General features: G+C 48.6%; 1 protein-coding gene across 1 annotated transcript in view; it reads right to left on the minus strand.

The window, feature by feature from the left end:
- Slc14a2 (solute carrier family 14 member 2) overlaps positions 1-12,533 on the minus strand; it is a 50,201-nt gene that overhangs the window by 1,987 nt on the left and 35,681 nt on the right. The window contains exons 10-18 of the mRNA XM_050151689.1: positions 10,293-10,418; positions 8,499-8,581; positions 7,762-7,921; positions 6,877-7,066; positions 6,561-6,689; positions 5,223-5,415; positions 2,918-3,065; positions 2,160-2,294; positions 38-87 (exon numbers count right to left, since the gene is read on the minus strand). Coding sequence (XP_050007646.1) covers positions 38-87; positions 2,160-2,294; positions 2,918-3,065; positions 5,223-5,415; positions 6,561-6,689; positions 6,877-7,066; positions 7,762-7,921; positions 8,499-8,581; positions 10,293-10,418 — 1,214 coding nt within the window. The remainder of the gene's footprint in view (positions 1-37; positions 88-2,159; positions 2,295-2,917; positions 3,066-5,222; positions 5,416-6,560; positions 6,690-6,876; positions 7,067-7,761; positions 7,922-8,498; positions 8,582-10,292; positions 10,419-12,533) is intronic.

The following is a 12,533-nucleotide window of genomic DNA, read 5'->3' on the forward strand; positions in this document are numbered from 1 at the left end:
AAGTGGGGGCATGTGGCTTATATCCCACACGACTTACCACAGACAGCATGTTAGCTAGTGCAGCTCCAAGATAGGCTGAGAACAGCGCTGGAAAAAAGAACCAAGGTAAACAGCTCAGTAAAGAGTCAATGGCAGCTCAGCCTAGTGCACTCGCACCCTCTTGGTTGATGCTATGTCTCAAATGCTATCTCCTGCAGACACTGAGTCCCACTTCCTCTGCCTTGCAGCTTTGAAAGGGTGAAATTCCACAGAAATGCCAGCGCAGCTAAGAGAGCAGATGCACTTCGTTAGAAAGGGCCAGCATTCAGCTGTGACAGTTCCCTTGGGTCTCGCCATCACGCCTTCCAGTAAAGGAACATTTAATAGCATAAACCATAAATGAAAGTTGTACAATAAAGCAAAAGCAAGTGAGTCTCAGAACTCCCTGTTGGACTATTCCATCAGGAGCTATTAGCATAACATGAGTTTCTAGGGTGAAACAGCATCCTGTAAGTTTGGGGGAGACCAAACCTCCTACCACCTTGTGTTTTAGTCTGGGTGGAGAAGGCCATGAACAAGTTGCATGCTGGGAAGAACCAAGCACTGAAAGAAGATGGAAGGCATTAAAGTGGGCCAACAAAATTGGGTTTGGCTTTTGGGCCTCTTTTCCAAAGAGGGTGTTCCAGTTGTCCCTAAAATATTAGTCATAGAGTTACTCACCAACCATATCCTTCATCATTCCTTATAAGTAAGAAGTATTATTGTCTTTATTACACGTACCACCACCACCACCACCACCACCACGACCACCACCACGACCACCACCACCACCATCACCACGACCACCACCACCACCACCAAATGATAGATCCTCTTAGAGGACTTGGAATCCCAACATCCTTCCCTTGACTACAGATAAGCAGACCTGAACCTTCCAGGCTCTTCCTAGATGTCACTACTGTTCTTGCATTAGTCATTCACCTGATTTCATTTTGACCACAGTCCTACAATGCAAGCACTGCTTGTGTCAGACATCAAGATGTGAGGTGACTTCCGGGGACTGTGCCTGACTGGGCAGAGCCCTGACCAGCTGGTCCCTAGGGTGCACTCTTAACCGTACAGAACTGCACTCCTCAGGATATTATGCGGTTAGAAAGATGAGAGGAGAGGGGCCAACCCAAGTACCACAGACACTCCAGAATATGGGGGGGATGTAAGATCCACAGGGCGGCTCTAGGCTTGGTCTGCGAAGAGCAGGGGCTCAGAGAGTGGCCTTTCCTGAAGCCAGACCTACTCGACTGCCCCACTGGGGAAGACAGTCAAAGGATTAATTCCTGTGCTCCCTTGGCCTCACTGCTATCTTATTTTTTAATCTAACTGGGTCTGTTGTATCAAGAAGACCTCCCCAAAGCTTCATGAGTGCTCATATGTGGTCCCAGAACTGTTAGAACAGTGGTGGTCATAAAATGATTAGAAATACATTTCCAAACTATCTGAAATCAACAAACATATGACTATATATGGTTCAGAAAACTTCTCTATCCCAGAAAACATATTCTGGAATTTTTTTATTGTAAACTTATTTTTTAAAACCTTATTTGTTAACATTTTCGCATCCATGGCTGTACTGAAATAGAAACTCCACTTTAAATATTTTGGTCAAAGGTTTTTTTTTTTTTTTCCATTTATAGAACATGAAAGATGCCCAAGGTCGAGAATCTATAAATCCAGTGAGTTATGATGGTCATCCTAACTTCCTGTGATGCTGAAGAAATAGCAAGAGGCGTGCGGTCATCTGAATGGTGCACGGTCAGTGGCTGATATTCAGCTCTGGTCTCTGTGTATGGTGTGCGTTGCCCAGTTCTGCATGGAGCGCTTAACATCAGGGAGCTGCTCTCCCAGCTCCATCACCAGCCAGGAGAGCCGCAACCCCAGGAGACATCCCTGAGCATCAATGAAAGCATCACCTAAGAACACCTGCCTCTGAGTGGCCAAACATCATGTACACAGTGAACGCAGTTGAAGACGCTGACCACAGTGCCAACCAACAGCTTTTATAAAGCGAACAATTGCCATATCGTCTTCTGGGAGCGGCAGAACCGTCATGAGTGTTTTTCTTTTGCGGGGGTCCACACGGACCTTTCCTGTGCTCGGGAGGCTATTCTGGGAGCTGTACCTACCACAGGCAATGGCGAGCAGGTGGGTCTGCCAGGTAATGACGTAGAACATGCCTCCGATGGCGATGCAGGCCAGAGTGCTGTTGAAGCCGCAGAGGCCGAAGTAGATGGCGTCAAAAGGTGTGGCGATGCTGAGTGCTGAGGAAGAAGAGCACCGGAACTGAGTGAGGTGTGGGGTGCTCACCGCCCTCCCCTCCTGAGACACGCCTGTCAGGTGTACTCACACCCAACCCAATCTTCAAGCCAGAATCAGCTACCGGAATCACAGGCAGGTATTCACAGAGAGGAATTTCAGCTTTTCAGTGAAAATACACGTAAAGGCAATAAGTGGGCAGGACCGGAAGAACAGCAGTGGCTAAGCTGTTATGAGCTGGAGAGATCCTTGGAGTAAGTAAGGACTCTGAGCTCTGATTTAAACAGCACAGAGTATGTCCTTTGCCACACACATAAAAATCTTAGTTGTAAGCAGGGTCCCAATTTTTGTCATTGGATATCACTCAAATATCCTTGGAAAAATCTCTCCCAGACTTTAAATTTATGCTGACGGTTAAATATCTGATGACAAAGTCTTTTTTTTTTTTTTTTTTTTGGATAGCTTTTGCTTATAAGAACATGAGGGCACTAGCACCAAAATGTGGGAATCAGGAGCGAGGGGAAGAGGAGGCTTCCAGAATTGGCAGGATGATGACTGTCTCTGAAGCCGGCCCCAGCACTGCCCCCTACAGCTCATAAGGAGGATGGCATCCAAAGCAGCGACACACCTGCGAGCATCCCGATGGTGGATCCGATGGCTGCATGCAAGCAGATGAGAGGTGAAGCTATGAGCAGAGCTACGAGGAAGATTCCTCCGGTCCAGGGATTGTCGCAGCCATACACTTGGCCGATCCCAACCGGGATGGCTCTCAGGAGCTGTACAACGACAGGGTCACACATTGGTTATGGAAGGAGACAGGCAGCCCATACCTCCACACCAAAGTCCCACGCGAACGCTTTTCAGACAGGGCCTTACTGTGTTTCTCGAGCTGGCCTTGGAGTTTCGATCCTCCTGCCTCAGCCCCTTGAGTGTACACTAACGTTTTACAACAGGACTCACGGAAGACATTCCTGCTCAAGTAGGTTAATGCTGAAGGGGGCAAAGGCTGTATCCTCTTTATCCTCTCAATGTTGAGTTCTTGGGGCCTTAAGTAGTTAGTAGGATGTTGAGTTTCTCTCATTCAGAGACATCAATGTGGGGGATTTATTCTCTTGTAAAGTGGAACTGAAGAATTTTCAGAAGGGTATTTATTAGTTATTAGAAATATATATATATATGTATATATATATATCTGATAAAACAACTCTCATATTTTTAAAAACAAAATGATAGAAGCCTTTCAGGAGGAAAATGGTCCTCTGTGCTTCTAAGACGCTCATGTCTGGCTGTGGCGATAGTCCTGTGTGGCCGAGGAGCTGGAGTCTGGGGTCTACGGAAAGGCTTTGCAGGGGCAGTAGGGTCTAGGAACTGCCTCAGGTCTTCCTGCAAGTACCCCAAGGTCCTGGGTAGGCTGACAGTGAGGGAAAGAGCTAAACCTGGGAGGGTTAGCCCAATCTCCCACCCCGCCGGGGCAGAGAACAGAACAGGACTCAGCCTTGGCCTGCCAGGGCGAGCGGACAGGTGTGAGAGTATGCACAGATACTGTTTATTCCCACACACCCCAGTTGTGCCCTCTGGGCATCTCCTCAGTGATCACCCAGCACCGTTGGAATCTCTAGACCCTCTTTCTGACATTTATTGCTCATTTTCCTGAAATGTAAAGTTGGGAGAGGACCCAACACATGAATCCTGATCGTAGTCCAGAAATCTATTCTTCAAGAATGACTGCCCAAAATTGATTTTTTTTTCTGAATCTTTGGGCGGTGGTCTAAACTATTTGTATAAGATAATTTAAAATATTTCTTTTCTAGGAAAGTCTGAACTATTTTAACTGAGAATATAACGAGCTTTATCTTATGATTTCTAACATTATCTTTGCATAGCACATCGAGCAGAACAATTTTGCCTCCAAAAGACAGGGACTGGGTAAACCCCACGAGCAGGAAAACTCCCGAGAGTGTTCACCAAATCAGCCCCTCTTCTCACCGCTCGCCCACAAATGTCCCTCCTCCGCCTGGCAAAGTCTTTTCTGAATAAGGACGCCTCTCAGTGTGTTTGCCTGTTACGCCAAGGACAGCATGGAATGCTGAGAGGCACTGGGCGTCATTATTTCTGAAACTGTGTTTAACAAGCCCAATGACTTTGGGGCGACGGGTCGCCAATAACGAAGCTCCAGGTTGAGCTACAGATTGGGACAGAAAGTCCTTTAGTATAATGGGAAAGTAGGAGGTCTTAGAAAAAAAAAAAAGCGCCTAGTTAGTTAAGAAGCCTAATGGCCACATTTCCCCATCTTGTTTAATACTTTTAATATTGCTTCTTATTCACTATCTTGGCAGGCTTCCAGAGGTCAGTGTGATACATAAAATACTTTAAAAAGATGAAAACCTCTGCTACCTTTGTTTCTTAATGGAGGTTAAACTGGTGTTTTAAAACACGAGCAAGGCTCACGGAGAGAACAGAATAGGCTACCACGACTTCTGAAGCTGGTGGGTAGCGGTGTGGTGTGTATACTTTAATGGTGCAGGGCCATGAATGAAAAAAAAAATACACAGCATTAGTATGTTTAAATGGGGCTTAAGGACCAAAAAGGCTTCCAAAAGAAGGAAAGAAGCCAAGAGCCCAGACCACGTATCAGGGGGTCAGAGTTCTAGCCTGGACTTGGCTCTTCGTTAATCCACTATGGAACCTTGGGTGGGTCTTTTAATTTGGCTTTGGTTTCTTCCTCTGTGTTATCATAGGGTGGGACCAGAAACAGAACTTTTAGCCCCGAGGAGATAAGGATGGGATCTCACGGGGTACGTATGTAGAATGCCTCGTACTGTATACTTGTGAACAGTCATCCTTTGCTTGTGTTTCTGATGTGCAAAGTGAGCATATTCAGTCTGACATTGAATTTGTACAAATGCCATCCTTCCTTCTTTCATGACACCTACCAAAGGCACTTGGATGCTTGACCAGGTGATGTTGGGTGTGGCGGCTGCAGGCTGCAACAGTGTCGCAGGAAAGAAGAGGTTGTAGTGGCCTGTGGCTGCCAGGTACAGGGTCACGGCGATGTTGAAGGGCAGTGTAAAGACTGGGAGGTCCCACTTGCTGAAGATGGAGCTCAGGGCACTGGACAGGATGGGGCTGGTGGGAGAGACATGGGAAACCTATCAGCTCTTGCCTGCTTTGGCATAGACCACACGGTGACAGAGAACCCTGGTTCTCCCAGAGATAAGCAGCTTCCTGGCTGCCGTTGCTTGGGCTTCTTTCTTGAGTGGGACACAGAGACTGGGGAAGGGTCACACTCAGCCTCAGAAGGATGGCTTTAGGAGAGCCTTGGGGTTTCCTCAGAGAGTCATCGGACTCCATCCCCCAGGCAGGAGGAGTGAGAGAGGCTCTGGAGAAGACTGGGCAGGAATTACAGTCATAATAAAGTTTGAGTGGCCAAGAATTCTGCCTTCATGGACAGAGTACCCTCCATTTTCTGGAGATGAAGGAGAAGTCTGGTACTTGGAGGTCTCTGCCTCATGGGTGGCCTTCAGTCCACCCTGAGAGAGCATCTCAATCTGGTCAGTAGTCTAAAGGAAGGAGAAAATCTCGTGGGAACAGGAGGGATGAGATTTCAGGCCCGGGGAGGGCTCTGCAGCTCTTAGTTTATGTGGCCAGCTGTTTCTTGCTTTGTGCTCAGCCAGGGCAGGACCAGAGGCCCTTTGAGAGCTCAGACAAAGGGTGGCAGCTGAGGAGGCCCTGTACACAGATGGTCTGGCGTGATGGTAATGCCTCAGGTCATTAGGAACTGCCTCCCGTGGGTGCTTCTGGCGTTCAAGCCGAACGACAAATACTTGAAAACGGAAGTAAGAAAGGCTCTCTAAGGTTTGGTTTAAGAAGGATGCTGATTGGGATGGGGAGATGACTCAGAGGATAAAGTGCCAGGCCAATATTAGGACTAGAGTTTGGATTCCCAGCACCCATGTAAAATGCTGGGCATGGCAACATGTGTTTATAACCCCACTTTTGAGGGTGGAGATGGGCAAAATTCTGGATCTGGCAGGCCAGCTAGCCGCACTGCGGCAATGGCCAGGGTCAGTGAGAAACCTTTCTCAGGAAATGACATGGAGAGCAATAGAGTGGACAGCTGAAGTCAACCCCTGACTTCCACTGTGACCATACAGGTGGACACACCTGAGTTCATGCGCGCACGTGAACACACCACACACCCACACACGCACGCACACACGCACACACGCGCGCGCATGTGTGCTCATGAGGGATTTTAGAAGCAAACTTACCAAGTCATGGACATAACAGTGACAGGGAGCAGCAGCCACCAGTAATAGTTGCCCTTGTCTGAGAACACGGCCATCAGGAGTCCCACAAGCACCCCATTGTAGCCATGGAGTCCTGCTGCAATGGCTGACCTGGGGGCACAAGGATGAGCTGATGGAGTGAGGACCCCCTGTGATTTTAGCTGTTTTCAGAATCACAGCTTCCTAACTTGGGGCCTGACAACCCATCCTCAAACAAGCTACCCTTCGGGGAGCAGGGAACAAGAAGCAAAGAACCTGTCTAGCGTTTACTGGTCAACATTGGGCCTTGGGGACGTACTTGTCCTGGCTCAGGATGAGGGCGGTCAAGGTGGACGCAATAATGCCCACGCAGCCCGAGATGGCCCACCAGGGATTCTGCACGAAGAGGCCCAGGGCGATGAGGAGGCCGCTGAGAGGGTTGTTCACAAACATCACCTGGGACAGGCCTCGGAGCACCCAGTCGAGAAACTGGAACACCGGAGATTTGTCTGAAATGATAGGGAAAGTCGGCGGACACTCAGAGCAGGTTAGGCCTGGGCTGGGCCTCAGGTGGCAGCAGGAGCCGGGATCTTCAGGGCCCCAGCCTGCATTTTCATCAGTCAAGGCCCAGGCTAGACAAAGAGCACAGGGATGCGTTTGAATGCCCAGAGCCTTGCCAGCCATTGCAGTCTCTACTTGTCTCTAGGCTGCTTTTCCCATGGTGGGGAATCAGGTACCTCTACCTGAGCTTAATTCTGCTTCCCATGAGAGTGGTATAAAATTTCCGGAAAACTCTCTTGCCGCAGAGAGGGTATGAAACCCATGAGCCAAGCAATGTGGCGATTTCTAGAGAGAATCCCCAGCCCCAGTAGACACAGTTTCCCTGAGCCATCCAGCACCTGTTTGTCTAGGATGCTGGATTCAGAATCCCAGTCTCGTCTGAAACATTAGGTGGTATATTTGGGTCAGCAGAACTTTGCTACTGACAAACAAGAACACACACAGCTATCCATCCTCACAGTACAGCTACAAATATGGGTGTTCATGTCCCAAGAGACCCTCCGTGTTAATGGTAGAAGGAGCTTCTCTGAGAGGCCCCCAAAAGAGATCTCCAGCTGGCCCAGAGGGAATCCCCGCAGCGTGCTTCCACGGGGCAAGCAAGGAGGCTTTGGGGGTTGTCAAGGGCTGATGTCACAGACTGTACCTTTAAGTCTCTCTCCGCATTCCTTCATCTCTCCGGTGATGTAGCTCAAGGATTTGCTAACTCGCTTCCCTGCAGCGGCCATAAAGCTCTGAATCCAGGAAGTCCTGGCCGTGTTGGCTTCCACCTTTATCTCAGAGCTATCCTCCATGGTGTCCATATCCTGTCCAGGGACCAGAAATAGTTAAGAATTGTCCACACCGGGTGACACTTGAAGTCTCTCGGAGGACCAAACTAAGGTTTGCATTTGAGATTTTGTTAAACCGCTGTTTAGCCAGCTCCCTGTCTCTTTAGGTTGTTCTGTTGGACACGCTGTCATCTTTGATACAGTCAACCTCAAAGATGTAGAATGAGATGGTACCGTCACCCTTGTCCTGTGGATGGGGACTCAGGCATGCAGGAGTTCTTGTCGCAAGGGTCAGTGTCAAACGGCCACACCTGTCTTGATTTTCTTAAAAACTACACCTTACATTCTACCTAAAAGAAACTATATCCCCACCTGGCAATCAAGGTTTCAAATTTTAAATGCAAAGACTCTTAAAAAAAACAAAAAGCACCCTGGCACAATCTTATTTCCTAAATGCAAGCTGAAGATCAATCACAGCCGAAGGTACGGCAGCTCCCAAAGCGAACCGAGAAAGGTAGATATTTCTGTATCCATCAGAGTGTCCTCGATGGACAGCGTCTCCCCACCCTCCTGTGGGCTGCAGGCTGCTGGGGTCTGGGGTCACCACACTCACGAGCAACTCCACTGCAGGCTTCCGGTATGGGTAGGGAAGCGGCTCTTTGGTTTGTCTCTCTTGGTGTTCACCTTTTCCAAACACTGGAGTTGGGAGGAAAGAGTCATCAGTTCAGACACCCGAACTTTGACACTTTTACAGTAATTTCTGCAAAGACTCGAGTTATAACATGTGCTGTTTTCTATTCCACAGAAGAAGCATAAAACTACAGTCTAAGGACAAGAGTCCTTCTTTTCCTTTAGGGCCTCTCTTCGGGGGTGTGTGTATATTGTCATGTTTGAACTTGGAAATGGTTCTCCGCATGCAGAGGGTTTTAAAATCACCCCCTTCCTGCGTCCCTCTTTTGATTATGGCATTTGTTCTTGTTTTTGAGATGAGGTCTCACTACGTATCCTGGCTGGCCTGGAACTTGCTATGAAAACCAAGCTGGCCTTGAACTCATAGAGATCGATCTACTTCTGCCTCCCAAGTGCAGGGATTAAAGGTGACTGCCGCCAAGCCTGGTGACAATGACATTTGATTTTAACCTAATGATGGTCACACAGTTGCTCTGTGGTCCAAGACTGATACGTTTCTGTTCCTCTGGTAAATAACCCCACACCATGCTTGGGCAAGAAAAATTAATTGCACTAAGGAAAATGCTTTAACAAGCTTTTGTCTGAATTTTGGCATTTTAATAGGTTGGATCAGGGCACATGACATCCATACAGTCACTTTAAGTAGGCTTTGAGATGTCCTTGTCTCCTTGTAATTCTACAGAGCTCTTGTAATGTGACTCTAAACATTTGTCATTGGTAGGCTGGCTCACCTTTTAAGGATGATCCTTTTCCTTTAAGTACTCTCGGGAAAGAGCAGGCCCTTTGAAGCTTTGGACTTGGTACTCTGGTGCCCTCCTGTGGTCAACTGTGAGAACAGCAGTCTGGACTCTGCCTTCCTGTTTGCAGTCTGCTATTCCCCTTAGGGTATCTAAGCACAGGAAGGGATGTACCTAAGGCACCCTGTTCCCACCTGTGAAGAAGCAGGGGCTACAAACACCAGTGTGGTTTGGAACCACATAGTCGGAGATGAGTTAATTTTATTTATTTATTTATTTATTTTTTTGTTTTTGTTTTTTTTTTTTGTTTTTCGAGACAGGGTTTCTCTGTTAGCTTTGGTGCCTGTCCTGGAACTAGCTCTTGTAGATCAGGCTGGCCTCGAACTCCCAGAGATCCACCTGTCTCTGCCTCCCGAGTGCTGGGATTAAAGGCGTGCACCACCACCGCCCGGCTAATTTTAAAAGCTTTGGAAAAAGGGGTAGGAAACAGAGAAAATGCCCCTGAACTTGAGGCTCTGACCCTCTGCTTCTGTCTGGAACAGCCTGCCAGGCTTCAGCGTTACCCAGAGACTTCCCAATCCCAGGCCTCTTTGCAGGGCTGCACCCCATGGGCCCCCATGGAGAGGGCCCCTCTCAAAGACCTGCACAACTCTCTCTACGTGCAGGTTTTCCCATAACCACTCTAGGCTGCTTGCTCTAACTTAGCTGAATTAGGTATGAATGGATGAGATTGGAGAAAGTACAGAAAGACAGCCAGACACTGAGGAAGCTTCTGGGAGGCACAAGACATGAAGGTCACCAACCCAGGGGCCAGTTCTCTGCTTTGCAGTGTCCGACCCAAAGTAGGACTAAGTCTTTCTACTTTGTGGTGGGTCCTGTCACCGTGTGGTGGGTACTGTCAGTCACTCTGTAGTGGCTGCCCGGTTGTGTACTTTGAGACAAGGAGCTGGGCCTGTGTGTGAGACAGACAATGTACACACCTTTGCTCCTCCTCCGGATGGACGACCACTCGATGTGGAACACACTCCTCCTTCTCAGGAGCACAGTCTCGGAGCCCTCCTCTGCCTTCCACTGGCTTGCTCTGGGGGACTGCTCTCCCCTGCCACCTAGCCAGGGGCGAGAAGAGACAAGTCAGTGCCACCTGGTCTGCATCTCTAAGAGCCCAGCTGTGGAGGCGAGAAGAACACAGAAGCCGGAGAGGTGTGAGCGATGCAGCTTGATGCTGGAGGAGCAACTGCTTCTGAGTTTGTGCAAAACGCCCCGTGGCCCTGCTCCTCCCTTTACAATGTCCACTTCCTTTCTCCACAGAAACCTAAGTTACATCTGGTCAAGGAATGAACAAACCAGGAGTCGGCCCATTTAACCACACTAGAGGGAGTAAGGCAGACCCTGGGCGGACTGGCCAGTCACTCACTAAGCTTCAGCCAACAACTTGGACCTTTCTGATGGAGTTCCAAAAGTGGCTGCATATTAGACCATCTGGAGTCTCAAAAAAAACGTCTGAGCCTTCCCCACCCCAGACCAGTGGAAAAGGTAAAAGATGGCCGTGTGTGCAGCTTGGGCTGAGAACCGTTGATAGTGATTCTTGCTGCTCAGTCTGGTCCTTGGGGCAGCCCTGGTATCAGTCGAGAGCTGTTAGAAGGTCCTGATTCCAGCCTTAACCACAGAACAAGAACCTGCATTTCGATAGGTCCTCCTAATTGAGTTATCTGTATATTAAAAATTTGCAAGTCCCCATATAGGAGGGGCCAAAAGTCTGGGACACATTCCTGGCTTCGAGAGATCCTTGGCTGTCCCCACCATCTTCAATCACCACATTATGGGGAGAATATTCTTGAATTAGGAATAAGATCTCTAGGGTGTAGATTGGGAACAGGTGGGATTGAATCACATGGGCTGCTTAAGGAAGAGCAGGCTCCCTGGGCCTGCCCCAGGTCTGTGGACCTGAGGCTTTGGGTACAGTACAGACTTGCTTGGTATAAGGAAAGGGCTTGCCTCTTAGCTTGGCCCTGATCCTGGATATCAGAGCTCACAACAAAAACACACATCAACCTGTGCTATTTTTCATATATACAAAGGGGGTGCATATGTTTAATAAACCAAGGCTCCATACGAAAAGGGAAGTTTTTGTTAAGATATCCAACTTTTGAGGCTAAACACTTCGCCAGAGGAATGGAGGTAGCTGCTGATAGAGGTTTGGGGGGTTGGGTGGCTAAGGGAAGCCTAGTGAGACCGGGCTCATTCACCAGGCAGATCCCTTGATGATCCGGGCTCTTGTGTTGAGTAACTCAGATTCTGCACTGACACAGAGGCAGGGAAGTGGGTCAAACTGTGTCTAATGGAGCTTATGGCCCAATCACAGCAAAGCACTGGAGGAGCATCCTGGGGTCCACAGCCCTCAGCGGTGCCAGCCAAGAGTTGAGAGAGAGAGGTGGGAAAGGGGTGAAGCCTAAAAATGAACCAACCAGCTTCCAAAGGCTTGAAAACATTCAGAGCAAAAGTGAGAACAAATTACTCTGGGCACCTAGGAAACACTCTCAGAACACTCTGGGCAGATAACAGTAACTTCAAGGGTATCGAGAACCCGGGTCCACGGCTGTAGAAATGAGATGTACCATCCGTGCATCCGTGAGAGAAAGCCTAGAAACACTGGCTAGGATGCAGAAGTCATTACCTTCTGCTTGGCATTTGGCAACTCGTTTGTAACCTCATTGACACTTTCCTTAATTACAGGATGTAATTCTTCCAGAAAGAAATATACAGCCCCTGTAGGGCCAACCTTCTCAACCCGACCTGTAGACAATGACAGATATCTGCAAATCTAATCTACCATGTCTTCCCTGTGCTGTAACAAAACCAGATAACGCTCAGGAAACACCCTGGAAGGAATTATAGCTGTTCACACCCCAGACACATCCTCACTTCCTGCTGATGGCCCCAGCTCCTCTGCTCCAGGCAGGATGGTCCCTTCTCCTTGGTGAACCGACTCCATTTTCCATCTGCCTGTGCAGACTCTTACCTAACTGTGCCTTAGGCAGAGTTCTTGGCTAGTGAGATACTTGATTTTCTCCAGCACTGCCACCATCTAGCACACATCCAGGAGACAGATGGTAAGTGCTCAGGGTGCTGGTGAATAAATTAACAAGGGCTGGTGTAGCTGGTGGCTCGTGACTTGGAGTCGTTGGGAAAGTACCCACGGCTGGTGTAGCTGGTGGTTCTTG

The sequence above is a fragment of the Alexandromys fortis genome, unplaced genomic scaffold (genome assembly GCF_014885135.2).
Source record: "Alexandromys fortis isolate MF-2015 unplaced genomic scaffold, M_Fortis_MF-2015_v1.1 scaffold_71, whole genome shotgun sequence".
NCBI classification, from domain to species: Eukaryota; Metazoa; Chordata; class Mammalia; order Rodentia; family Cricetidae; genus Alexandromys; species Alexandromys fortis.